The sequence below is a fragment of the Musa acuminata genome, chromosome BXJ1-6, assembly GCF_036884655.1.
Source record: "Musa acuminata AAA Group cultivar baxijiao chromosome BXJ1-6, Cavendish_Baxijiao_AAA, whole genome shotgun sequence".
Classification (NCBI taxonomy): domain Eukaryota; kingdom Viridiplantae; phylum Streptophyta; class Magnoliopsida; order Zingiberales; family Musaceae; genus Musa; species Musa acuminata.
The window spans coordinates 40,344,879-40,370,629 of record NC_088332.1 but is presented as its reverse complement, the minus strand read 5'-3'; the positions used below and the strand labels follow the sequence as shown (position 1 = coordinate 40,370,629).

At 37.9% G+C, this 25,751-nt stretch overlaps 3 protein-coding genes across 4 annotated transcripts; 2 read left to right on the top strand and 1 right to left on the bottom strand.

Moving 5' to 3' along the window:
• Positions 1-1,457: 1,457 nt before the first annotated feature.
• LOC135581077 (ATP-dependent DNA helicase Q-like 5) lies at positions 1,458-15,253 on the bottom strand. 2 transcript variants are annotated; one of them, XM_065188748.1, is made up of 21 exons: positions 14,160-15,253; positions 13,841-13,960; positions 13,693-13,746; positions 12,950-13,062; positions 12,600-12,812; positions 12,411-12,489; positions 10,984-11,037; positions 10,808-10,882; positions 10,610-10,663; positions 10,395-10,439; positions 10,201-10,295; positions 9,983-10,112; positions 8,318-8,416; positions 4,546-4,601; positions 4,355-4,457; positions 3,184-3,312; positions 2,813-2,994; positions 2,662-2,686; positions 2,457-2,572; positions 2,096-2,185; positions 1,458-2,001 (listed from the first exon to the last, which is right to left on the bottom strand). In XM_065188748.1, the coding sequence occupies exons 1-20, from the start codon at positions 15,201-15,203 to the stop codon at positions 2,098-2,100; spliced, it is 2,874 nt and encodes a 957-aa protein (XP_065044820.1). In that variant the 5' UTR covers positions 15,204-15,253; the 3' UTR covers positions 1,458-2,001; positions 2,096-2,097. The 2 variants fall into 2 exon arrangements, with proteins under 2 accessions (XP_065044820.1, XP_009406398.2); XM_009408123.3 differs by having other exon boundaries at positions 1,459-1,880.
• Positions 15,254-16,572: 1,319 nt separating this feature from the next.
• LOC135676977 (protein Iojap-related, mitochondrial-like) lies at positions 16,573-20,927 on the top strand. Its single transcript, XM_065188747.1, has 5 exons — positions 16,573-16,904; positions 17,064-17,151; positions 17,378-17,487; positions 20,635-20,714; positions 20,854-20,927. Exons 1-4 carry the CDS (start codon positions 16,602-16,604, stop codon positions 20,701-20,703), a joined length of 570 nt encoding a protein of 189 aa, XP_065044819.1. The 5' UTR covers positions 16,573-16,601; the 3' UTR covers positions 20,704-20,714; positions 20,854-20,927.
• A 2,829-nt stretch (positions 20,928-23,756) lies between these two features.
• Positions 23,757-24,774, top strand: LOC135676976 (uncharacterized). Its single transcript, XM_065188746.1, has one exon. It carries the CDS (start codon positions 23,791-23,793, stop codon positions 24,691-24,693), a length of 903 nt encoding a protein of 300 aa, XP_065044818.1. The 5' UTR covers positions 23,757-23,790; the 3' UTR covers positions 24,694-24,774.
• Positions 24,775-25,751: the final 977 nt, after the last annotated feature.

Sequence of the window (25,751 nt, the reverse complement as noted above, 5' to 3'; positions counted from 1 at the left end):
TGTTTCCATGTGAGCTGTGTGCCGTGAAGAAGAAGCACATGCAGTGCTTTCTTCATGGACTACAGAACCCAAATCATTATCCAACCACTGGTATATGTTTTCTAGCCATCTCATGCACTGTCATATTATGACTGAGCAGCTAAATAAAGGTTGACATGGACACGGGTGAATTCCAGCCATGTAAGAGAGATAAGAGATGAGTGACCTTTTTGGGGGGTGTCTCAATCATCAGCTGTGCCATCACTGGCACTGGTGTGCCTTTTGAGGTCAAATAGTTGCTGCTGCATCAATGTGATGCCCAGATAACAATTTTGTAAGAGAGACCAGGAGATCAAATAATGATGCACAAAGAAATAAACAGACGAATAAGTATTTGCCCCCATCACTGTATAGATTAGTTTTCTATAATGATAACTACTAGTTGTAGGTACACTATATGATCTTCTTCCATGTGCCTCCACAAAGTGTGTACATTGCTCCTGTTGTATCACTTTACATATTCTTTGTATTCTATAATCAATATTTCTTTCCAATACCTCAAATTTGGATCCACATCTGTGGTTAAAAAATAACAATTTTAACTTTATATCATCAGCTATGCCTTGTTTCTTCTTTCCAACAATGCAGCCAATGTGGGGCTAGAAACTGAGAGTCTTGTTCTTAAAGATTTGGCCCATTCAGCTTGGGGTAGAGGACAGATGAACAGAGACATGGCAGATCCAGCTGGGGTCAGTTGTATGTTGTGGCTTAAAGCAGACCAATTGTCAAAGAGATGGGCCAATGTATCTCATGCTGGGTACAGCTCTGTTGTCTTGCCTCCATAAGCATTTACAAGATGATGATAGTTGCTAAGGAAAAAAAACACAAAGAAAGGCTGGCTTTAATCCCTGCACCGTCGAACAAAGAACTAAGAAGGCCATCTAAGTGGTCCTTGCAATAATAATATATGAGATCTAGATGCATATCTACTTGTCGTTACCTTAAGACTATTTAAGAATTTTGCAAATGCAACATTACAAAAAAGAACTGCTACATACATATCACTATAATTTGGAAAAAGGGATCTAGATGTTGATATAATTTCATTTCACATACATCTAACATGAGTGATAGTGTCAAGGACTGCTATACCACCCAAAATAATATCGTATGGGTGGTACAAATCAGTCCTATCATTGTTCCTTCTTTTTTCTATTTTATGTTTCTCTACCATCCCTTCCTCCTTTTCTTCATCTATAAAATACCAACATATATCGATATACCCTGTCGATAGATCGATAAAAATTAGTACATATCGAATCAACAAATCATCCAAAATAAATCTGATACTCAAAACGATAATGCTAGATAGTACATATTTACCTAAAATAATAACCAAGATTATTAGAGGAGCATCACATGTCCACATGCAACTGAGAGATGACACCATTAAGTCACTATGAACGACAGGTAATATATACCAGTACTGTGCATAAACTAAGAAGAGAGGCATCCAACAGCAGTCCAAGCAATACATATTGTAATGAATCAATAATTCCATCCTACAGCTGTGGATAGATCCACTGCAGATGCTGAAAACATTTCATCATAGTTAATTTGGAGAGTTTCTAATTGTCTAATTACAAAACATATAAACTCGTGCACTGCGGCAGCCCAACCACTTGTATTTTGACGAGGGTCCACGGTGAACTACTGTTTACACAGCAGCCAACAGGCAGCTACGTACTGCTGTAAATAGAAGTAATCTCCCTCCCTCTCTCTCTCCCGTCTTTAAACATCGCCACCCAAGCCACGGCATCCACTTTCTCTCCCTCAGTGTTCTCCTCAAGTTTCTCCGTCTCTCCTCCCTCTCCTTTTTCTCTCGTCCAGATGGTACTAACCTGTACCAAGTGTTGATATATCAGATCATATCAGAATTATACCAATCAACCACTGATCGGCATCGATCTTGATGTAGTTGGTAAGTACTTGATGAGAGACAAATTATAGAAGTTTGAGCACCTAGAAGAATAATTAGCCATTAATGACCTATAAGTTCAAGTGTAATAGATGAGAATAGTTGTTATGGGTATGATTATGCTAACAGAGAGCTTACAATCAGTGGCCACATTTGCCCGCGAAGTTCATAAGCTCCACTTTTGCAGCTTCCATAACAATTGGAAAATCAACCTCCACATACCGTCCCCTGCCCAAAAGAATAAAATTGAAAAAAAAAGCTATTCCAAGGACGAGAAATGTAAAATCATTAAGCAATTTCCTGTAAGAGAAGCAAAATGGTATTTAATATTCAAACCAGTTTCTTTCTGGCAAACAATTTGACTTTATGCATAACAATACTAAATCCAGAATATTTCTTGATATTCATGAGATGCATAAACATGTAAACATATGAATCACACTATCCTCAATGTGAAGTAAGATGGAATTTGATAAACTTAGTAATAGATGAAGAATACCAAAAATGGCTTTTGGACCAAGTTGAAGAAGGAAAAGCTGGGCTTGTGATGCCATGCATAATGCGTGCAACAGCTCTTGGGGTAAAGTTGGTATAGGAATTACTCTGCAGAAAAACCTGTTGACAAAAGGAGAAAACCTCGATTCTTAATAAAATATGAAGACATTAAGTTGAGTAGAAGTAAAAAGTATGAAATGGTGGCTAACCTTTATATCTGCTCGTAGAAATGGACTAGAAAGATAAACAATGACATTAGTTCAATTAGATGAAGCACATGCATTAAAAAAAAAAAGACTAGCAAGCTCAGGATTTTTGGTTTTTGGATGCAATATAAAAGATCCATTAGATAACAAAAACCTGCTTCGTGCCGTCTTAAAAGATATATTAGTATCATCTAATACATCATGCCTCCTGCTGAAGTAGTCTAAAATTCTTCTTTGAATACATGTTGAGTGCAATGAATTGGAACAACCATCGGTGCGTTTGCACACTTTCACAGCTGACCATGCAACACTGAACATTGTGTCTAATTTTTGAACCTATTTAAATCAGAGAAAACATTCATAAACATTTTTTGTTACCGATTGAACAAGTGTTGCCAACTATTAACAGCAAAGGTATTGAGAAGCACTAGTACAAGTGACATTCTTTTTCAGTTTAAACTTCACACAGAATTTAATGCATTAAAGCAGAAGTGGGCATGAAGTTAATGGAGGAAGCTAAATCACCTTGCAGCTTTCAACCTTAGCAAGTCTTTTTGTTAGATTCGCTGATAGGGAGCAAAAGTCATCTGGTTTCTTCACTATAGTGAAACAGAAGGCTGGATCCTTCAAATCATATGTAACTTCCCCCGAAGACTGAGTTCAATGTGAAACATATTGAAAAGTTTATTAGTTCTTTATATTAATCAATAGAAGGAACAAAACATGATTTGAAAACCTGTAGACATATTTGTAGAACTATCAAGAACAAGATACACAATGAATTCTTCACGCCATGAACACATGATTGTCACTATGCAGGTGAAAATTCGGAACCAAGTTATTCAGTCAATGAAACTGACATAGAAAGAAACAAATGAGACAATAAAAAGTGAAGTACAGCTTTCTGCTTTAGATTGATTTTAAAAAAACTTGAGATGCAGACACTGAAGTTTCTGGAGAGTATTTTTGCGCCTTCCCTGAGAAAGAATGAAAAGAAATGGTACGCTCTATAATAATCGACAATGAATCAAGTACTTTCTAGTAATCTGCAGGTAGCAAAGCTGAACAGAAGATGAAAAGCAAGAGAAACTTTAAGAGGAGAAGGAAAGCCAATTAAATCACACTATTACATAAAATGGGATTAGAACTTAATAGTTGTCCATCTTCAACATCAAGATCACATTATAGTCTTCAGCCAAACCTTGCACTCATGTATTGCCTTCAAAATAACCTTTAATCTGATATCCCTTGTCTTTCGTTCCTTTATTCTTTATTCATATGAAGATAAATTAAAAGATACAACCAGCATTTTTATTTGCCAAAAAGAAATCAAGTGACATGAGAGGGTAGAAAGCCAAATTATAAGGACCCAGACTTGAGTTCTGAAATTTGAGTCTGAACTTATAATATTTTCTGCAGGTACAAATTATGAATAAAGAAAAATGGGATATAATAAGGAGACCATTTAAAGAACTTGTCCACAATAAATTCTACATTATACATAACCACAAACAAAATCACTATAAACCACCCACAACCACTTAACATTACTATACTTTGGTGAATGGTCAAAAGGAAAATCAGATGTTTGAAGAATCTCCAATCCAGCAGAGATACTTGCATATTGAGCATACAATCAAACAAATTCAGAAGTTTCATTCACATTAATTAATTGGTATAATAGATCTGACCAAACCTTTAGGTTTTGCAGCTTATTTAGCAGGTTAGCTGTTTTAATTCCAACACTATTGGCTACTGTTGGCATGTCAAATGTATAGTGCCCGTCCTTTATTTCCGATCTGCAATGTTTCAAAGAATCATAAGTTTGGGAGAGTATAAAAAATAATGGAAAACATGGTGCTGACTAGGTAGACAAATAAAAATTACTTCTTCAGTATTGATGCCACTAAATTATCCCTGCCCGAGAGCAACGCTGGGGTTGTCTGCAGAAATAACAACCAAAATAAAGAAGTTCAAAAAAAAGATCAACTTACAAGGCAAATTGACATTGTTACCAGTTGATTTATAGTTTAAATCAAGGTTCGCCGTACCGTACCGTACCGGCGTTTCGACCCAGGCTCGGTACCGGTACGGTACGGTATACCGCTCGGTACACCCAGGTGTACCGAGCGGTACACTCAGGTGTACCGAGCACTGTAGCAGTGTTACAGTGCTACAGTGCTCGGTACGGGCGGACCGGTACAGGGCGGTCAGCGGTCCGCGTACCGCTAGCCTGTCGGACCGGTACGTACCGCCCGTACCGGGCGGTACAGTCCGGTACGGCAAACCTTGGTTTAAATATTATTGTCAAAGACAAGGAATGAGGACAACAATCTCGCTGAACCTACATAAAAACATGTCATCTGAATGCAAGACCTAGTGTCAATGATTCTATAGTATAAACAAAGCTGCCACCTTCATTAAACCACTAGCCAATGGGGCATAGTCCCATAATGCAGCTTTCACGTGCTTAAAATCTGTCTGCTCCTTAAAATTCATCTAGATTTTTCCACTAAAAACATAATTGAACTTGGCATTAAGGCTGGTTGGGTACCAAAAACATGTATATGACCATTGGATTTCATCTTCTTGTTTGCCATATTCATCTTGTTTTCCATTGATTTTTCATGCTTTAGCCATCTCTTACATCCTCAAGCATCTAAGAGGTCCTTCAAATGCACAAACTTATCTATTTTCTCCACCAGACATCTCTGATTTGCCACTGAATGCCAGGCTTTGTGCTTGCCATCATAATTTTGTTTTTAGTAGAAAAAGCTAGATGATATTGCACATATTTTAGTCAAGACCAGGTAAACAATAATCCGATTTAAAATGATATGTTTTATATGTTTGGGAATGAGATCCAAATAAGAGTACATGTAACAATGTAACAACACCGGATCCAAAATCTTAAAATGAAAATTCAGGATTGTGATCGGGATTGACAATACCTAAAATGATCCGGCCTGGATTAGATCAACCAGATCATGGACGAGAGGGGAGAAAAAACATGGATCAGGGGATCAAATTGGCAAAAAAAGTAAATTTATTAAAAAGCAGGAAAAAGTAAAAAAGAATAGACAAAACATAAACATACATACATACATACATACATATATACATATATACATATATATATATACATACATACATATATACATATATATATATATATATATATATATATATATATATATATATATATATATATATATATATATATCCTATTGCATAGCAGAAAGAATGCATTAAGCTCTAAAAAGAAAAAGTAGTCTCTGTAGATGCATCAAATGTACCCAACTCTCTCTCTCTCTATATCCTATTGCAGAGTGTTACTTTGTATATTGCAAGGTTTTTAATTTTGATGTGTACTGCCCGGTATGGACGGTCCGTACTGGTCCAAGAGCTTCTTGGCACGCGGATCGCCCATTACCGGGCGGTACCACAGTTTTAACCTTGTATCGAGCGATACGGGGTTGTATCGAGCGGCAATGATTGAAATCTGATCGTTACCAACCTGTACCGGGCAGTAACGATCAAAACCAACTGTTGCCGACCTATATCGGGTTTCAAATGGTTAATTTGACCATTGGAGACAACCTAAAGGGTCTTTAAACACTTTCCTCCCCTCTCTCTCAATTCATTTCGCTCTCACAATCTCTTAAACTCAAACTCTTTTTCACTCACAATTTCTCTCTTACTCTCACATTTTCATTCTCCTAAACTCTCTCAAAGATATGTGGCACTATTCTTACATAATTTACATTATTTTTACTAAAACAATACTAAATGTATATTTATTTCTAACTTAAAAACTCTATCCTAACTTTTTTATTTTTCAGGTATTTTCGGAGGGTTTCCAGCTATATTAAGCATATCACTCAGTACGCCCTGACGTACCATCGGTATGCCTCATTACATATCATACCGAGCAAGGCTCGATACACCAATACGGATCGAAATTGCGAACCTTGACATATTGTAAAACCAACCTAATTAGCCATCTACATAATTAGACAAACTAACAAGAAATATGAATGCCATCAACCAATATATCAAGTTGGCAAGTGAATTAGCTAAAAACTTGAGAATCTGGTCTATTTAGATCACTGTTGTACTAGCATCAAGTTAAGTTAAAAAATATGGGGATTGTTGACAACAAAATGATCCAGAAGTTTAAAAAGAACCTAAATCAGATACAAAAATTAACAAAATGTGATCATATGTTGCATGGTGAAATTGCAATCCATCTGATCATAATATGATGAAGGTGTAGGTAATGCCATGTAGGATAGCTTCCAGTAACATTAGAAAGTGAAATCAGAAAGTCATAAGGCAGCTTGTTGTCAATCCATATATAAGATGAAGTCTTCATAAGAGTCTGTAAGAAATTTTAGTGGCATGTCAACTTTCCATCGGGGAAATATTATTGAGGCTTCAATAAAAATTTGAGGGTTAGGTCTTAAGTTTGACATGAAACGAACTCTATGTAGTGGAAGGACTTTCCTCCCACACATTTCAAGTAAGATAAAGGACAGAACCTGAAAGATAAACTAAAGAATTCAAAGCTCTATAGAAGCTTTAAGATGATAATGAATATATAACATCTATGCTAAAAAACAAGGTGAATATGAAACAAAATTGTCATGCCCAAGCAGTAAATCAGTTGTAGGGCCGGCAAACCTTAATTTTTAGTATGTGGATTATTGGATTTCAGCCAGATTAGAACAAAGCTCGTTTGAATCGAATAGGCCATTTGACTATAAGTGATATGTACCACAGAAGCAAAAGAAATATAGGAATTTTGAGGTTTTAGTTTTTAGGAGCTAGATGTAGGATATTGAAACAAAATAAATTGCTTTCACCCAAAACTAGCATAATGCAATATTTGCTGACTCATTTACCAGGAAATTAAACTATAAGTAGCAGTCCAATCAAAAGAATAGTATAATAATTTGTGATTTGACAACTGTTGACCCTGGTATCTACAAGATCTTTCAATATTATTAAGTGAAGAGGAAAGAGAAAAGGCAATTCTTAAATTTGGTAAAATTTTCAGAATCCGGGAAAATTAATACTCCTCAGTTTTCCATAGAAGGCATTTGTTTTAACTTCTAAGCATGACACTAAGCTACCCACTTTCTCTTATTAAATTGAGCACATTCTCAACTTCATCGACTATCCCCTACAAAGAAAAGGTTATTTTCATGTTCAACTATAAGCAACATTTATATTATAAGAGCTAAAAATATCCTTTTATAGCTTTCATTAAATAAACTTCAAGTCCTCAGTTTGTTTTAGGTATCTGCAATTTGGAGAAAATGTCGAGGCATGAAAGAAGCATGAAATTGACAGGCAATGTCCTCTCAAACATATAATATGTATTGTAGTTAATATGCTAGTGCTTACAAGAACACTAGTGCAATAAGTTCAGTTTTAGAAGATGTATCATGATTACAGATACAAAACATAAATAATTCTCTGCTTGGCATCATCACAATAATTACATAGGAGCATGTAAGATCTGGTCAGCTCAGGGAAACATTGCAAGATTAGGCTGAAGAAAAAGACTTTATGGAAAATAGTAAGGCACTGAATCGCAAAAGTATTTAACAGTTAGATAAAAGATATGGTTCAGCAGATTTACTTTTCAGAATACCTTGTGAAAATACAATGAACAAGTCACATTCAGCGGTGGAAGTAGGCTAAGGTATTGCTCATCACCGATCTCAAGTTGTGTAAGGATTGTTAAGAGTACCTGCAATGAATAACACATTATTTGATAAAAATCAACCTATAAGCTATTTGCAAAATTAAATTGAACAGATGCCAGAAGAATATGGAGAGTTGGAGGCTAAATGAGTACTAACTTAAAAAATGTTGTAGCAGTTTGTTTAGGTTTATATCTAAGGTGGCAACCAATACTTGGGATATGGTAATACAATGGCATACGATGACAAAGATGACAATAATGACGACAACAACAATGATGACATGAATCAGCCAATTGGATTCCCCCTCAATCTGAATAAGATTGGTATTGGACATTAGCACCGTGAGATATAGAAATTTACTACACTGTTAAAAATCACCAGATATGATTTGCACACTAAGCTGTTAGGTAGTACATACTTACCAAAGGACATGAGGACATAGAAAAAAGTTATAAAACCCAAAAAACAGTTTAAATAAGAAGACACATTGAGAGATCTATATGAAGTAGATTGCCCTATACTTCTGACCCATAACTCACTGAATCAAATTAAGGCAAACATCAGCTATAGTTCATTGGTCAACACAGCAGTAAGGTCCACAATGAAAAGTAGGAAAGCATCATGCAACTAAGAAGCAACATGACTAATAAATCTGCAGTTTTACTTAATTAAATACAAACAATTATAATGCAGAATATAATGGAAATATATATACTGGGTTGAGAAATTGATCTTACAAGAACTTAAAAGTAAAACTAGAATGAATGCCTTGTATATTAAAAATTGAATAGTGAAAACTATAAACACTTGGGAAGCTACATAGAAGCATTCAAGGCCTAGGAGCATGGATTACAAAACTGAAGTGTCCAGTCCACTTCGATCAGTTTTCACCGATCCAACTGCCAGCTGGTACACATTCCAAGCTAAACTAGAAAATCCAGTACAACAACAATAATAACAAAAACAGACAAGCCGTAAAGTCCCAACTATTTGGGGTGTGCTACATGAATCTTTTGCCTTATTAGGCAGTTCATTATTTTTCTATTTTCTGTTAACCTGTGCTAGGGCTTTGCTCGTGCGACGCGACTCCTCTTCCTTCTTCGTGCAGTTGTCTTCGCCTATCACCACCCCCATACCCACTGCTTAGCACTCGTCACTTGCTCCCATACATCTCCGCCCCTTCCTCTACCTCCTCTGGACCTCTTCCATCTTTTTCTTCCTCTTCTTCCTTCATCTTCTTCTTTTTCCTCCTCTTCCTTGTTCTTCTTCCTCTTCATTCTTCCTCCCCTCCTCTCCAATCCCCAATGGTACTGTCGTATGTTCTGACAGATGGACACACAAAACACTGGACCCATAGCAGTTCAGCTATGGGCCGACCCATATTGATCCGGCTATGGCCCGGAACAACACAAGTGTAGCAACGAAAATTACAAATTTTGCCTAGGAGGCTCAAAAAGTTAGTTATATTGCATTAAGTTTAAAATACTCCAAGGAACTCTAGGAATGAATCTATGACAAATAATCCAACTTAAGGACATTAGAAAATCAGAAAGTGCATAGAAATAGGCTGAAAGGAAAATGGATAAAAATCAAAAAGGAAGAAAGAAAACCTCTTCTTTCATATCAAATTTCCTGGACATAGACTCTTTAACCAAGGAGCAAGTTTGTCCAGTTAAGTGAACATCACTGGAAAAAACTTGGGAGAGAAATTTGCTAACTGAATATTCATCCACACCATCACTGCCACCAAATGAATGCAAGCAAATTAGCTGTGTCAGAGCAATAATACAAGAACAAGTTAGAAATCAAAGTCTAATACTTCCAATACCTGTATGATAAACTGTGAAGCTTGTCGTAGGTAGTAATATCTAGAAAGAGGTGGCAATAAGACAGTTTCCCATCCCTTCCAGCACGTCCAGTTTCCTATAAAGGAAATTGTTCGTGGGCTTGGATTTTGAACTATAAAGAAAAAAGAGAACTGCTTGCAATCTAACTGAAAATGATGAATATCAGAATAGGAACCTGAATGTATTCCTCTAAACTTGCAGGCATGCTATAGTGTATTACCTGAAAGATTAAACCACCACATAATATATATTAAGTTCTAGAAGCAATGACTAAGGAATTGCCAAAACATGCGGACCAAATTAGCAGCACTCTCTGAACAAATTTAAAAAAGAATCTGGTTCATGCTATAACTACAGGGTTGAGAATGCATCACAATGGTTTTCTCATACCGCTTGAACATCGCTCTTATCAAGTCCCATGCCAAATGCCACAGTTGCTACAACCTTCCAATGGAAAAAGGAAAGGAATAAATACAAGCATTATTTAATATTAATACTTCTTATTGGTCATGCATTGGCTAAACCATTGATAAGAAATATAAATGAAGTTTTGCTCTTAATACAATGTGATGACAATATCATTCTTACCACTCTTATTTTGTTAGAACAGAAAAGTTCCTGTGTACGAACCCTATTCTTTGCAGGGATGCCACTGTGGTAAGCCTAAGTGGACGAAACAGTTTATGAAGTTGACTTGCATAAAATTTTAAATTCAGGGACATTTGAAATAGCTAACTGTCATAAAGTAAAAAATGAATACCGACCTTAGCAGGGATATTATTATCACAAAGAAACTTGCTCACCATGTCAGTCTCAGTCTGCCAGGAAAAATAAAGGTAAAAGCAAAAGGGATTCTTCAGTGTACGACTAATATAATAAAAAAATTACAAATCACAATGGGGACACAAGCAGCTGTCAACTTCTCATAACAAACAACCACTGAAACCTTTTTGTTATGTGGGATAAATTTTTCAGCTGTTATATTTCTTAACTTTGTATTGTCTAGTCTCACAAGGAAAAGACTAATAACCAGCATCAGTAGATCCCCTTGTCTGTTCCAGGTAGTACCTAGTATTTAGTCATCATTTGTTTGTTACCTAGTCATCTTTTCATATCTAACTTGAGACTAATATTGCAAAGTACATGTGAATCTTCATAATTTCAATGTCCATTTCCTTCTTCCCAAAGAAACAAAGAAAAAAGTTGTTCTTTCCCATGGTACTTTTATCATGCATCTTCCCGCTGGGGTTTCAGCTGAGTTCAGAGCAATCAGGTACTTTCATATTAGTAAAAAAGAGCTAAAAATGTATAGAAACAAGTTGTACAAGAAACTATAATAAACAGGAATTAGGATAGTTAGATTATTTTTGAGTTTTTAGCAAACAGTAACCATTTTTAAAGGCAGAAACAGAATAGGTGTATACAGTCTGTTGGAACTTCAAGAAACTCTTCATGTTGAAGGTCAATCAATCCATAAGTCATAGCACTACTTTTATAGTCAACCACAGCTACAATCATAGTTGAATCCTCCTATTTTATATTTTGTTGCCTGCATTATTCCTAACTTCTTAAGACTCCGCAAAGACCTCTATCACCTCTTGTGAATATATTGTATAAACAACTTTGAAGTTAAACCCAAAGAGTGACAATTCAATTTGGTTTGGCTTGTTTCATATTGTTGAAAATGATTTGATTCAGGGTGAGAATTTCTCAGATATTGTTTACCAGTTTGGTCTATAAATTCCCAAAACCCAAGCTGTACAAACTAAGCACAATCCTAATCACAACCCTCCAGTTAACAAGGACAGCCTAAGACCAAAAACTTCAGCCTAATGAGAGCATCAGAATATGAGAAATTTTGCAGGAGGAAACTATCATCTTCATTAATGGGAATGTCTTCTTGTCTTTGCTTGTAAGCAAATCCAAGATCTCCTTGACATCAAGCTATTGATTATTGCTTTTGTATTTTACAAAGTCCTTATGATCTCCCCTGATGAAAAAAAAAGAATGAGGGCAGAGAGTATATGTAAAAGAAAGGAAACCACAAGGTATTCGATCAGTTCAACTTGTCAAAGAATAGGTAAATTGCTTTATGAGGAAAACCATATCAAGCTTGGTATATACATACTGTTCCTGATTAAAGAAACATGGAAGCAATATTTAGAATATATATTGTTAAAAGAAGCCTAACCTGAAATTTACAGTACACAATGATACTATGCATATTAACCATAGGAGAAGTCTTCATCAAAATCAATAAATCCTTCAATCTGTTGATTTAGGTTTTCACAAGAAGCATGGTAAGTTGAATCAACATAGAGAAAAAGACAAGATAAATAGGAAATTTGCAAATTAAATTAATCAACAAGATCAAACTTGCCTATTTTCACTCAAGGTCACAAAAAGCTGTAAGTTCTCTCTTACTTGGCACATCTTAATAACATTAGCATGTGGAATTTCTAAAGCACACATGATATCATGAAAAGTTTGGGTTGTTGCAGTTGCTGTCATTGCAAGAATGCATTGAACACCAAGTTTTCTTTGAAGTATTGATGCCCTCAGCCTCAAATACGAAGGCCTAAAATTATGGGACCTGTTGAAGAGAGAAATTTAGGCTGGAAGCATTGCAAACCAACATTAGAGGATACAACACTAAAGAAACCAGGTTGAAACATTTAGTTGCAAGTCAAAAGTACAAAGATGACACCAATGCACTAAATGGCCACTTACCATTCAGAGATGCAGTGAGCTTCATCAATGACTAGAAGTGATATAGACAGTTCATTCCCAAATATCGATAAGAAGTCTGCACTTAGAAATCTCTCAGGAGAAACAAAGAGTACCTGATTTAGAAAGATGAATGTCCTGTAACATTAGGACAAGAATTCCATAGTTTTGCTGTATAGGTATCATCAAGAGAATAGAAAGAAACAATCAGCAACCTTGAATGCTTAAATCTTGAAACTAAATTGTAGAAAAATGCAAATATGATGACAATATTGTCTTTCCAAAAGGTGATCCATAAGAAGGTTTTAAAGATCAGTCAAATACTGGTCTTGACACCAGTGGACTAGTATGGTTCCAAGATATCGAGTGGCATGCCCTGTACTGAATGGAATCTTAAACCATGATGTAAAGTAATATTTCAGTGAAAATAGCATCATGATAAAAGGAACAGGCTTAAAATTCAACCCCCAAAACACTACCGTAGTACCATTTGACATACATATGTCAACATAGACCATGTCATAAAACTAATGATTTCTAGTTTAACGCTTTACCGATTTATAGTGGATAACTTGATTCACGTGGCCAGATAAGTGTATTATACCACTGAGAAAATATTTAATACCTGGCCACCTAACTTGATTCACTTGGTTGTGAGTTTGAATCAAGAACAAAGGGGTTATGAGATTCTCTACATAATATGGATCTGCAAATGTCTTTTGAAGAAATGAACAGTGTAGTGTCACCTTGACATTTCCTTCATGAAGCCTTCTTAGGGTTTCAGAAGCCTCATCATTTGTCTGAAGCAAGAAGAGAAGATTGGTAACAGTTAACTAATAGGTAATTCCGAAATTCTTGTTTGAACATCAGAGACAGATACTAACATTTAGCTACCTGAGTGCTGGAAAGAAGACCACCAGGTATTGAGGAAGGCAGCTTCCTTAGTTGATCAACCATTAACGCCATGAGAGGACTCACAACCAATGTCACTCCAGGTAAAATCAAAGCTGGCAGCTGAACATGCCATATCGTTATTGACAATTAATCTCATAAAAATAAAATTAAAATTAAAATTAATTTTATTTCTTAAAAATTATAAGTTAAAAAAGAAATAGAATGGAGCCATAGAGTTCCCGATTGCCACTATATTCTAGAAATGGCAATACGCTGTATCCCACTTACTCAGGAAAGGAGAAGATCGAGCTAAACTGACCTCATAGCAGAGTGATTTTCCAGCACCAGTTGGCAGCATCAGCATCGTCGACTCCCCTGCAAGCACCCTCTTGATGGCTTCTAGCTGCCCCTCACGAAATGAACCGTAGCCATGGGTTAGCTTCAGCAATCTTTGCAAATTTTCATCCGATGGATCCTCTCGAGCAACCATCATTGCCTCTTCAATTAATTGATTACTATTACTCGAGCTCTCCCTCTGCTCAACCAGAGCATCCGAAACAAAATCATCCGCTACCTGAGCCTCACGTTTGCCTGCTATAAGCTTCCGACGCCATCTGTGACCACGTGAGGAGATGGAAGATCTTCTATTCTTGAAAGTGAACCTCCTCCCGTGGCCATTTATATTCAACCGAACAAAATTGCCTTCTCTACTGCACTTCAGCGGCTTCGGCAACTCCACTGGCACATTAATTCCGACCCAATTAGGATGAATGCGTTTGGCTTTCCGTTGCTCCTTCAGTGAAACCATGCCACCAATGGAACCTCCAACGACATCATCACAGCATCTGGTTTTGCCTTCTCTACCGCAATCCAGCCGCTTCGGCTGCTGCACCGGCTCATCAAACCCCACGAGATTAGGACGAACGCGCTTGGATTTCGCTGGCTCCCTCAGAACAGTCCCTCCAACGGTGGAACTCCCAACGACCTCGTCACAAAGCTTGCTTTGGTCACCATTCTCGAACTCGAATGGATCGAAGGAAGGCCGCCGAGACAACACGAGCCGAGAAAAGGAGGCGGCGCGATTGGGTTCGGCTGGCCGCCGGAGGTTGACGACGGACAAGCCATGGGGGTTGCAGAGCTCAGCGAAGGGGAAGACCGGCGGCGGCGGATCGGAGGGCTTAGGGCTCGATCTGGGTTTGGATTTGGGCGGATTTCGGGGGACCGGCATGGATTTGGATTTAGATCTCTCCTTGGAAGGAGAAGAAACCCTAAACTTAGGCTTGGGATGATCGGGGCCAGGATTGGTGTTTCGCGGGGGAGTGGCGGAGATGTGGGAGGCATCGGAGTCGGTGTCGGATTCCATTTCGCAGGAAAAGAGAGGAAGCCAACGGAGGAGGGGAAGAGCAGCTGCTTTTTCTTGTTGGGAGGCAAATGTTTTCCCGCCAAGAGAAATCACGGGTTTTATATATATATATATATATATATATATATATATATATATATATATTAGTTTTTTGGTATTTTAGGTAATTTAAAAAAATATCTAAATATCCCTACCAACTCTTCTTCTCAATTGTTTACCTATTTTTCCATCAAATATAAATTGTTACATTGTTACCATTTATCTCATTTAAAGTATTTTTCATAATGCTTGTATTTTTTATTTAGGTATTAAAAATATTATAAATATTATTTAAAAACATTATAAGTTATATCATATTATATCTATTTAGTTCTCATTGCTCGTAGATGACATCATAATTTTAAGTTTGTACTTGATTTGATTGAGATTAGGAGTTTATTTAGATTATTTATAATATTTTTTAGCATATATTATAGTATTTTTATTTTGGCAGCCAATACACTATAACAAACTATTTTTTATTTTTATTTGGGTGATGTTATTCCCAAGCTATTATAAATGCATATTTAAATGATATATCAAATGATTTCTAGTGTGTTTTGATTTTATTTGACTCACTTATATTGTTTTCATGTAAGCTTTATAATGGTCAAAATAATATAATAAATCAAAAACACTATAACAGATAGAACATTTTTTAAGAAAGAGTTTGATTTTTTTTAGTTAGAGATACTATTTGAGGAAAAACAAAAGGAGGTACCGATTGAGAAATAACCCAAAATGAGTATTTAAAAAAATCATATATATATATATATATATAATTGCTTGGTTTTTCATATATTTTTAGGTAATATTTTCAAAAAAATCAAATAATGACTCTTTTGAGATTTCATTAATGATTAGAAAATTATAGTTTAATGCTTTGACATTAATTAATATTTTTAAAAATGTTAGATTATAAAAATCATAATTAATAAAAGTTATATTTCAGATTTTTTTGGTGGTAGATGGGTACGTCATGTATAAAAAAAATATATTATCCGTCATGCACAAAACTAAATACATTGCTAGTATCACATACTTTGGATACTTTTCGATCTTACATCAATGCATTATGCTCAAAGGATACTTAAGTCCGTTTGACACTTTTGATTTTTTTTATTCTATATGGATGTATTATACATACATACATATATATATATATATATATATATATATATATATATATATATACTTAAGTGTGTATATATATATGCTAATTTCGTGTGTGCAAGTGTTTTATGATATACTTACCTTTAAGACGATTAATACGAAAATTACCTGCAATTATATTTTATTTTGTTTTATCGAGAACTTTCTAAGACGGCCACGACTTTCTGTTACGGGAAACCTACCAAAATGTTGGCGGCCTCGAAATCGCGAGTGGTCGCATCGCTCGCGTCCTCTCGCCCTCTCCTCAATCATGACCCATGGCGGCATCTAGGTTTCCTCCGGTCCGTCTCCTCCTCGCCGGCGCCCGGCACCCCAAACCCGGGCTCCTTGGAGCTGAAGGAGGTCGAGAAGATCCTCGGCGACGTGAAGGCGGACGATGTGAGGGTGATATCGGTGCGGGACCAGTGCGATTGGACGGATTACATGGTCGTCGCCACCGGCCGATCCTCCTGGCACGTCCGCAACATCGCCCAAGCCCTAATTCACAGGGTAGGTTTGTTGACTTTTTGAGTATTTTTTTGAGGACGAGTTGATCATTTTGTGATGAAATCAGATCGAAGAATGAGACTAAGTGATTCGTTCCATAGCGTTTGTCGGTCGTATTTATTGTTGAAATTAATTTGTTTTCTTTGCCATAATATTCCCCAGGTAAAACAAAAGCAAAAAGGCGCTGAACGATTAGTGCTTCCAAGTGTCGAAGGCCACGAAGGAGGAAAGTGGATTGTGATTGATTCTGGTGATTTTTCCTTGTAAAGAAGTTTTTCATTTCACTTATTTGATTAATTCTTTCATGCTTTCTGTTATTTATGTGAAGTTTATCGGGTTAAACATATCATTTCACTTCTCTGGCTTGATTTCCAGTTTTTTCTTTTAGGTTTATAAGCACTAAAAATAGTTCTAAATCTCTAATACGGCCATCTGTTTTAACTTGCTAACTTCTTCACGAACTTCCTAACATCCAGGTAATGTTATAGTTCATGCACTTGAGGAGAAGGCTAGAGCATATTATAATCTTGAAAGTCTCTGGACAACAGAGATGACCCCAAAGGGACCTGACCTGGGACCTAACCTGGTGAGTCTTTTGCTCTCTTTTCGTAACAATGCTTTTTTATCTGGTTCCTCATTTTTTCTTTCAAAACTTGGTTGCCTGTGTTTTGATTTTAAATTATGTCATTGAATTTACAGTATAAGTCTGCTTGCCAATCTCTATCATGTTGCACTATGTAAACTGACAAAGTGCTTAATTGCTGATATAGTTATAAATTTTGAATAGGAGTTTGTTTATCAAGATCTTGTAAATCCTAGTGACTGAAAACTTATTTCATGTCATTGTGTTAACTAGTTGGAAACGGAGATCTTAATATTCATGGAAACACAGGTTGAAGAGAAACAGACTAGATTTATAAATGCTGGTGTTAACCACTTCATGGAATTTTTTGTTTGGGTTTTTTGTTACCATTGTGTAACAAGATTCTGGTCCTACCTGTGTATTCCACTCCAATTCAATGATTCTGGTCCCATTTTATAGAACGAAGGATAAAATGTATAGAGATAGGCTGTTAGGTACATCTTAATCTTTTAGCAAAATTTGATACAAATCATCCCAAGTGCATGCTAGGGCAGCTGCAGCATACCTTAGATTGAAGGATTTTCCTATGAGGATTAAGGTGTCAGGCAGGTTTTTTGTAGTAGCGTGATCTAGTGATTGTACTGCAAGTTCCACCTTGATTTGATCAGTTTTGGGATTGATCTAGTTTGCTAATAGTAGGTCTTCATCTGTTGCTCTATAGAAAAATAGCATGCGGTATATAGATCAAAAGTTCAAATCCAATCGATCAAATTGTAATTAGAATTTTCTGATTAGCAGACAGCAAGTGTACCAGTGAGACTGGGATTCTGATGATTTGGGTATTAGAGTGAGAGAAAATAGTGGAAATCAGGAAGGAGAAACTGGACAATGGAAGAGAAAGCCAAATCCAGTAGGAAGCTATACAATATTTATGTTGGATGACACATGAGACTATAATTTTAGCTCTTGCTACTCTAAAATGCTTCAGATGATTCCTGATGGTACTTAAATCGGGATGTATAGACCCTTTTATTTTCTATAGTAATTATCTATTGAAGTTATGTTGGAACTCAAATTTAGTTCAGAATAAAAAATTGACAGATAGAACAAATAATAATTGTCATCTAAGTGCCTGCAAAAGTGCTTAAGAAATGGAAAACCCTGGCCTTAATTTTATATTATTAGATTGTGGTATATTCTTGAACCAATCCAAAGTTCAACCCTACCTAACTCATCTTAAGCTAAGACTAAACAAAGCAAGGCCAGTTTAAGTATAAGTGATAACCACTGATATATTTGACTTCCTGACTCTAAAAAGTAATTTTATTCACCCATTTATGCGGCAGGCTGCTAGTGCATTCAGATGAAATCTACTTAAGCCTTTCCTTGCATTTGGACCAAATTTTATAAGGCTTGTTGTTCTTGTGTTCCCTAAGCATGTTGGATCCGATTTATGCTGACCTAGACTTGAAATGGTCTGCTATTGTAATGGGTCATGCCAGGTTCAGCATCTACTATACTGATCAACTAGGTTGGGTCAATCCTTAACCTTTAAAAGGTGAGTTCGGCAAGTCAGTGCTAGACCAAGCTTGCCTATAAGCTACCTTTTTTTTGGTTCAATTGTTTTATAATCTAATCTTTGTAATCATTTATCCAAACACTCATGTGCATGATTAAATTAGGCTGGCAGAAGCAAATACATAATTTTAAAAATAAAAATATAAACAAATAAAATGTTTACTTTGAGTCAGGATCAGCTGTACGTTCTTGGCTTGTTCGAGACATTGTAGATTAACTAAATATTGACATTAGAAAACTTAATGGACTAAAGGAGTGGTACTGGTTGTCAAGGTAGGAGAGTGGTGCAACTGCTTGGTTGAGTTTCAACGAGGCTTCTACATATATCTCAGTAGCAAATCATTATATTTAGTTGTGGATTCATCCTAAGTGTCAACGCAAGATAGTTGACTGAGTCACTGAGGTGTAGTTGATAGAGTGGAGAACAACCAAGTTGGGAATTGTCTAATTGATAAATTGACAATATTTGTCTGATCCCTCTGCTCATAAGCAAGTCATTTTCTCTAGCAAGAAGAAAATTACATATTTGATTATGTATTAGATTGCCGAAACTGAGAAAAGAATGTGAGTTAAAAAATGGAGATTATCTGGTATTTATGTCCACCTTACAGGTTTAGGGAACTTGTGTGGTGAAATTGGGAGAGATTGGGGTACTTACTGTTAATAATCGTTCAAAGAGGGAATTTTACTCTTTCATCTAAATATTTAAAAATGTGAAAGATATTTTCACCAGATCGCTATAAGATGGTTGTATGTATGTACTGGGTATAAATTTTTTTTAGCATAAAATATATTCTATTTGGAAGATACTTTCATCAGAATTTCTCCTATTGAGAATGACATTCTATGATCTCGAATGGGCAATAGTCAACATAAGGTGATTAAATCAAAAGCAAGAGAGAAAAAGTAAACAAAAAGTTGCAACAACAGTGGATCACATCATCCATCTCTGAAGTGATCAGTCACATCTAGCTGCTATGGTGCTGGGTTCGAAGAAAGAAGAGCTTTAGCATCCACATCAGGATAAGTAAATTGGGTCACACTGAGCCTGGCTAATGGAAACTCTGCCCTGCGCAAGCTTGGGCATGGTCATCTTGTAGCCTGTTACTGCAGCATCCAGTTTAGCTGTCCATATCACACCTATGTTTTTTTATCAGCTGTACATTTTTGAAGACATAAGGCTGCTTACAGCACCTATAATACACTTGAAACGTGAAGGAAAACATTAGAGAATTCTTACTCAATTTTAACTTAAATGAAAATAGACGTAAATGATCAATTTTGATCATATGCTAATGAATTTTAATGGCCACAGAAAAAAAAAAGAATGACTTTGATAAAGCATAAAACTATGGTGATCAGCTTATCATATGCTAATGGATTTTGATTGCTTCAGTACACTCAAGTATTTAATTTACCTATTTGTGTTTTGTTATCCACGAGGAAAACCAAGTCTTCATTCTCTAAATGTCTTTATTTATGTCTGTGCTAATATACCATATGCCTATAGGAACTTCAGAAAACATAACCTTATTTAATCCTTCCAACTCGAACTTTTGTTTCTCTCAACAGGATTTGGAGAAATCCCTGGTGAAGACGCGTCCTAGAAACAAATCCAAGAAACCAATGAAGAGCATTTAGTGATCAGATATGTATGATTTTCGTTTGGTAATAATCAGATATGATCTGATCTGTATGATTAGTAGAAGTAAGGACATGTTTTCTGTAGACTACATATTTACATACGTTCTTTTAAGCTGAGACAAGTGTGTGTGTCAAACTTCAATGCAGAGTTCTGCAAGCAGCATCCAGTTGATGTACAAAAGCCCTGTTTAATTGGTCAAATATGGGTACGTTATGCTCGAGTGTTTCATTTTACGTCTTATTGTTATTTAAGTCGGGGATGTTGCATGACATGTTAGGGGGTGGGTAATCTAATAAGCATGGTGATATCTGAGGTGGTCACAATACGTGGTCAAATATCGGCCGGCCGCTATCCGAACTGCACTGGCGACCCAATTTGTCCGTTTAGGATTGGTTGGCAGCGTACTATGTCATCTTTATCTGGCACGGCACTGACATGGTCGACGGCTAACATCGTGGCGTTGAATGGGGAACAAGTACGTCCCTCCGTCTGTCCCATGCCAAAACAAAGTTGCGTCCGGACCACGGCGCAATTGCCTTTAATGCGAATTATGGAGGTTGGACCGCGACCGCAAGTCCTCCCTCGACTCCATTCGTCTGTACTCGTGCTACAGCGAACTGTTAGACCCATGAATAGCAAACCTATCACTGTCTTCTGTACTCACCCACGATGAAACGATAATATTGCACGTGTCTATAATGTTTTTGGTGATTTTAATTTTAAATTATGAACATTAATCATGATTAGAAGAGAATAAGTAAAGAATTTTAGAATCACAATAAGGGTAAATGTGTCATTTTGAGCTTTAGGAGTACGGATTTGGTCCCGATCTCATAGCGCTGCTAAGATAATTCGCTTAGTCTGGGTTGGCACACAAAGCCCACCCTTTACCCTCACAGAATGAGTTAGCCTATGACAGATGGAAGACATGGATAAGGTTGTTTCCGAGAGACGAGTCAAAAAGATGGCAGCGTGGTCATGTCACCGCGTCATCTGGTTTCTCTGATTGGGTACTTTTTGGTTGATGAGTACTGTACATGAAAAATGAAGTGCAGCAACCGAGCTATCAACCACGTGCCCATATTATACTGGCCACTCTCAATGTTTTGTCCTGATTGAGCTTTTATGTAATAACGTATTATATATGGTTGCACCCTTTTGATTATATATAATATAAGATGCAGGATTTCATCGTAATGTGTATAATATTTTCCTCTCGGATATATCATGTAGGATTTCTTTGTTTTCCGTGCTTGTCATTTTACCATATTGTGATGCTTTGGTTACTTTTAGAATTTTATGATAGCAAGTATTAAATGAATCTTTCGTCCCTCTATTCCTAATTACTAAATGTTACCTGTTTTCTTATGACAATATATTTATTCTAAGTGTTTTCACATAATTATATTGTCAAATTCTATAAATAGTGTAATTCCTGTAATATGGATTATAAAATAATATCTGAGTCCCACCAAAGATTACAACTCTCAACATATACTCCCAACATTCGTCCAAAACAACTCGATATAAACTCTTGGCTTGAATCTAAAATATATTTTTACTTATTTTTACTTCAAAATATATGTAAATATATTTTTAAAATGCTAATGTCAGTTAGAATTGATTTTGTTAAGAATGTAAATAGATAGATCATATCAAAATCGAAGATCCTAAGTTCAAACATTTTTCATATCATATTTATTAAAAACTATCAATTAATTCTCGTATATTAGGTTTGGATCTTCCTCCGTCATTCGTGAAACAGTGTCAAAAATATAAAAATGGATGGATGATAATATAAAATTAAAATAATATTAGAGCTGATAGATTGTGTTCAAAAGTTATATACCTTCTCTTATCTCTCGTTATGACTACAAATGTTGGACTTAATAATCGAGAAATCAAAATGAAACCATTAGTTTCCGAGACATTTATAATTTTACATATACTTCCTAATTTGAGAGAATAGAAAGTATATATATATATATATATATATATATATATATATATATATATAATGCAAAATCAACCTCACTGTGGCCACAAGATCCATAACCTTGTCGGGGCCCCACCACCAAACCCACATCACCACCTTGGATTATGGTCTTTCCTAGTTTTAAATCGACCGACAGTCCACCGCACCTCATCATTCGAACCCATCATCCCCATCTCCTCCTCCACCTCGCCATTGGTTGCCCTGTCGCTGCCGCCCATCCACTTCGTACAAATGACGAACCGATGGCTTTCGTTTGCTTGTCACGCTCACCATCCCGTCTCCTTTATCTTCTCCGGAAGATTCTACCTTCTAAACCAAGACAGCTGTGTCGCACGGACGAAGTCCGGCCGTCCACGTCACTCTCTTAGGCGTGTCGGACCACGCGGCCGCCGATCGATGGCCTTTCCGGCTCCAACGCACCACGTCCCTCCATCTCGCTTTGAGCTTCGCGCAACGCCCCCTTCCCCCTTCTTGATTCGCGCTGGCATCTCCCATGCCGCGACGTGGGTATCACGGTAGGACTGGTACCTGCGAAACCGTCCCCTGTTTCGAATAGTGCGGTGACGTCATAGATTCCCATCTGTGGAGCCCACGTCGGCTCGGCACCTCCACGTGTCCCTCCCGTCCCTGTTCCCTCCCTTCGCTTTTGTTTCCATTTCGCTTCTTCTTTTAACCCAATCGTAGGTGCCCATAATAGCAACGACGGGACGCGCCCGCTCCCCCACCACTCGCTGCCCAGGTTGGTCCCTATCCCAGTCTCGTTCCTCCACGTGTCCCCTTCCCCCTCGATACCCACGACTCCGCCCTTGGCTTTCCCACCTCTTCCGATGCCCACGTGTAGCCTCGCCGCGAGGGACACTCCGCGCTCCCTCATTGGCTCCGTACGCCCGCGTCCGCTGTCCCTACCATCGTCCGCCCTTCACGTGCACTTTCCCTCTTCTGCTGCCACCTGTCGCTCTGATCCAATGGGAGCGCGGCGAGAGACACGTGTCGTCCGGTCTCCCGCTATTTAAGCCCCTCCTTTGCAAGTCGATCGCTAATGGAAGTGATCAGAAAATAATAATAAAGAAATAGGCGGAGGAAGGGGATGGAAAGGAGAGGCGGTTGCTGTATTGCGATGTATGGCGGAGGCGGAGACGCCAACGTCGCTTGGAAGGTGGACCGGATCATGCTCAAGTTCCGGCCCATCGCCCCCAAGCCCGTCGTTGGCTCTCCGACCGTCGTCGCCGCCGCCCCCAAGGAGGCGTCCGCCGGGGCGAGGAGGCCGAAGCGGAAGGGACCCGCCATCTCCGCCGCCGCTGCCAGAGGGAGGAAGCCGAGGAAGGTGGAGGCGACGCCGCTGCCTCCGCCGATCGTGGATGAAGGGAAGTCGTTCTCCTCGTCGACCATCGTGACTCTGCCGCTGATGCCGGAGACGCCGGAGAGGAAGGGCGATCCGGCCGGAGCGCCGCCAAAATGGTGCCCTACTCCTGCTGCGGTGGCGCCGGCGTGGATGGGGCTGGGGGAGGGAGAAGCGGCGGACGTGGTGGTGGCGCCGCGGCCGGTCCGGGCGGTGGTGTCCTGGGTGACGGTGGAGTGCGTGACCGACACGTGGAGGGAGGGGGAGGTCTCATGGAAGAACGACAAGGTGGCCAGGGCGGCGCTGGCGGCGGACGAGTGCCCCGGGTTCGTGTCGGACGAGTGGGGCGGGGTGACCTGGACCAACGAGGCGTACCGAAGGATGGTGCTGGGCGAGGGTAGCGGTTCCTCCTCCGCGGCCGGCGGAGTGGAGGAAGAAGAGGAGGAGGAGGTGAGGGTTAAGCTGGTCACGCGGGGGCTAGTCCCGGCGGCGAGGACGTGCCGCGCGTTCACGTGCAGGGTGCGCGTAAGGCACGCGGAACGGCCGAAGGGGCCGCCGTCTCTGGCGGCGCCGTGCGACGTGTGGAGGCTAGACGGCGGCGGTTGCGCGTGGAGGCTCGACGTCAAGGCGGCCCTGAGTCTGAGCGTGTAGTACTCGTAGCAGGGAAGCGAGGCCAGGTGTCTGTATGTATATATTTTCGCTAACATATGGAATGGCTTGTCGTCGAGCGCAGTGCATGTTTTTGATTCCTGCAACAAATCCCCTCTTCCGCAGTGTTTTCTGCTTCGCCAAATATAAATAAAAAAACTAATATAACATAAATATTATTTGTCTTTGAAGAAGAAGAAAAGAAAAATCAAATTAGAGATTTTTTTTTTCTGACATTGGTTCTAAGAATTCAAACATAATTATCATGAAAACTAAAAGAAATAAATCCATGTCTGACAAAGCTTGAAACATACATACCAAATGGATACAATTGCTTGAATGAACATCTTATCTTATGTCTGACAACAAACATCAAATCAATAACCTAAAGGTTGTCAAGAAGAGAAAATGACATGGGACATCCAACTACCAATAAGATGTCAACCTTCAACCAATATCTTGCATCGACTTCTTTAGCAATGCAACATTGATGATAAGGAAATTTCTCCAACGAAACATGATTAGATGGTGTTTGTGTGAACCAAAAAGCATGAGGAGTCTTTCCTTTATAATCCAAGATAAGCAAGTAGTCAAAAATTGTATGGCCCATTTGATGTGACTCAACTTCTTGACTGGTTTGGATCATCCAACTCGGAAGAGGAAAAAAAACACCAAATGAAAAGAGAAAAAATTAAGGCTCATTGAAATAGATTTCAAGATTTTATTGAAAAAATAATGATGAAGATAAGATATATAAACTGTTCATAAATTATAAACCTAAATACCTTTCTTTGTATATTCTCTCACATCAATAATAAAGAATCTTTCTCGACCTTTCTACATTGAGTTATTCAATAATTTTTTATTATTTATATTTTTTATGATTGAATATATTAAAATGATTTTTTTTTTTTTTTTGCAGGAAGAATGTTGATACATATCCTTCTTCTTTTTTTTTTTCACACTAGGAATCACACTCGAAGAGTTGACTGTGAGGAACGTCGATCTTAGAATTTATCTCGATAATCCAATTGTTAAGACACAATAGTTTCAAAAGACAT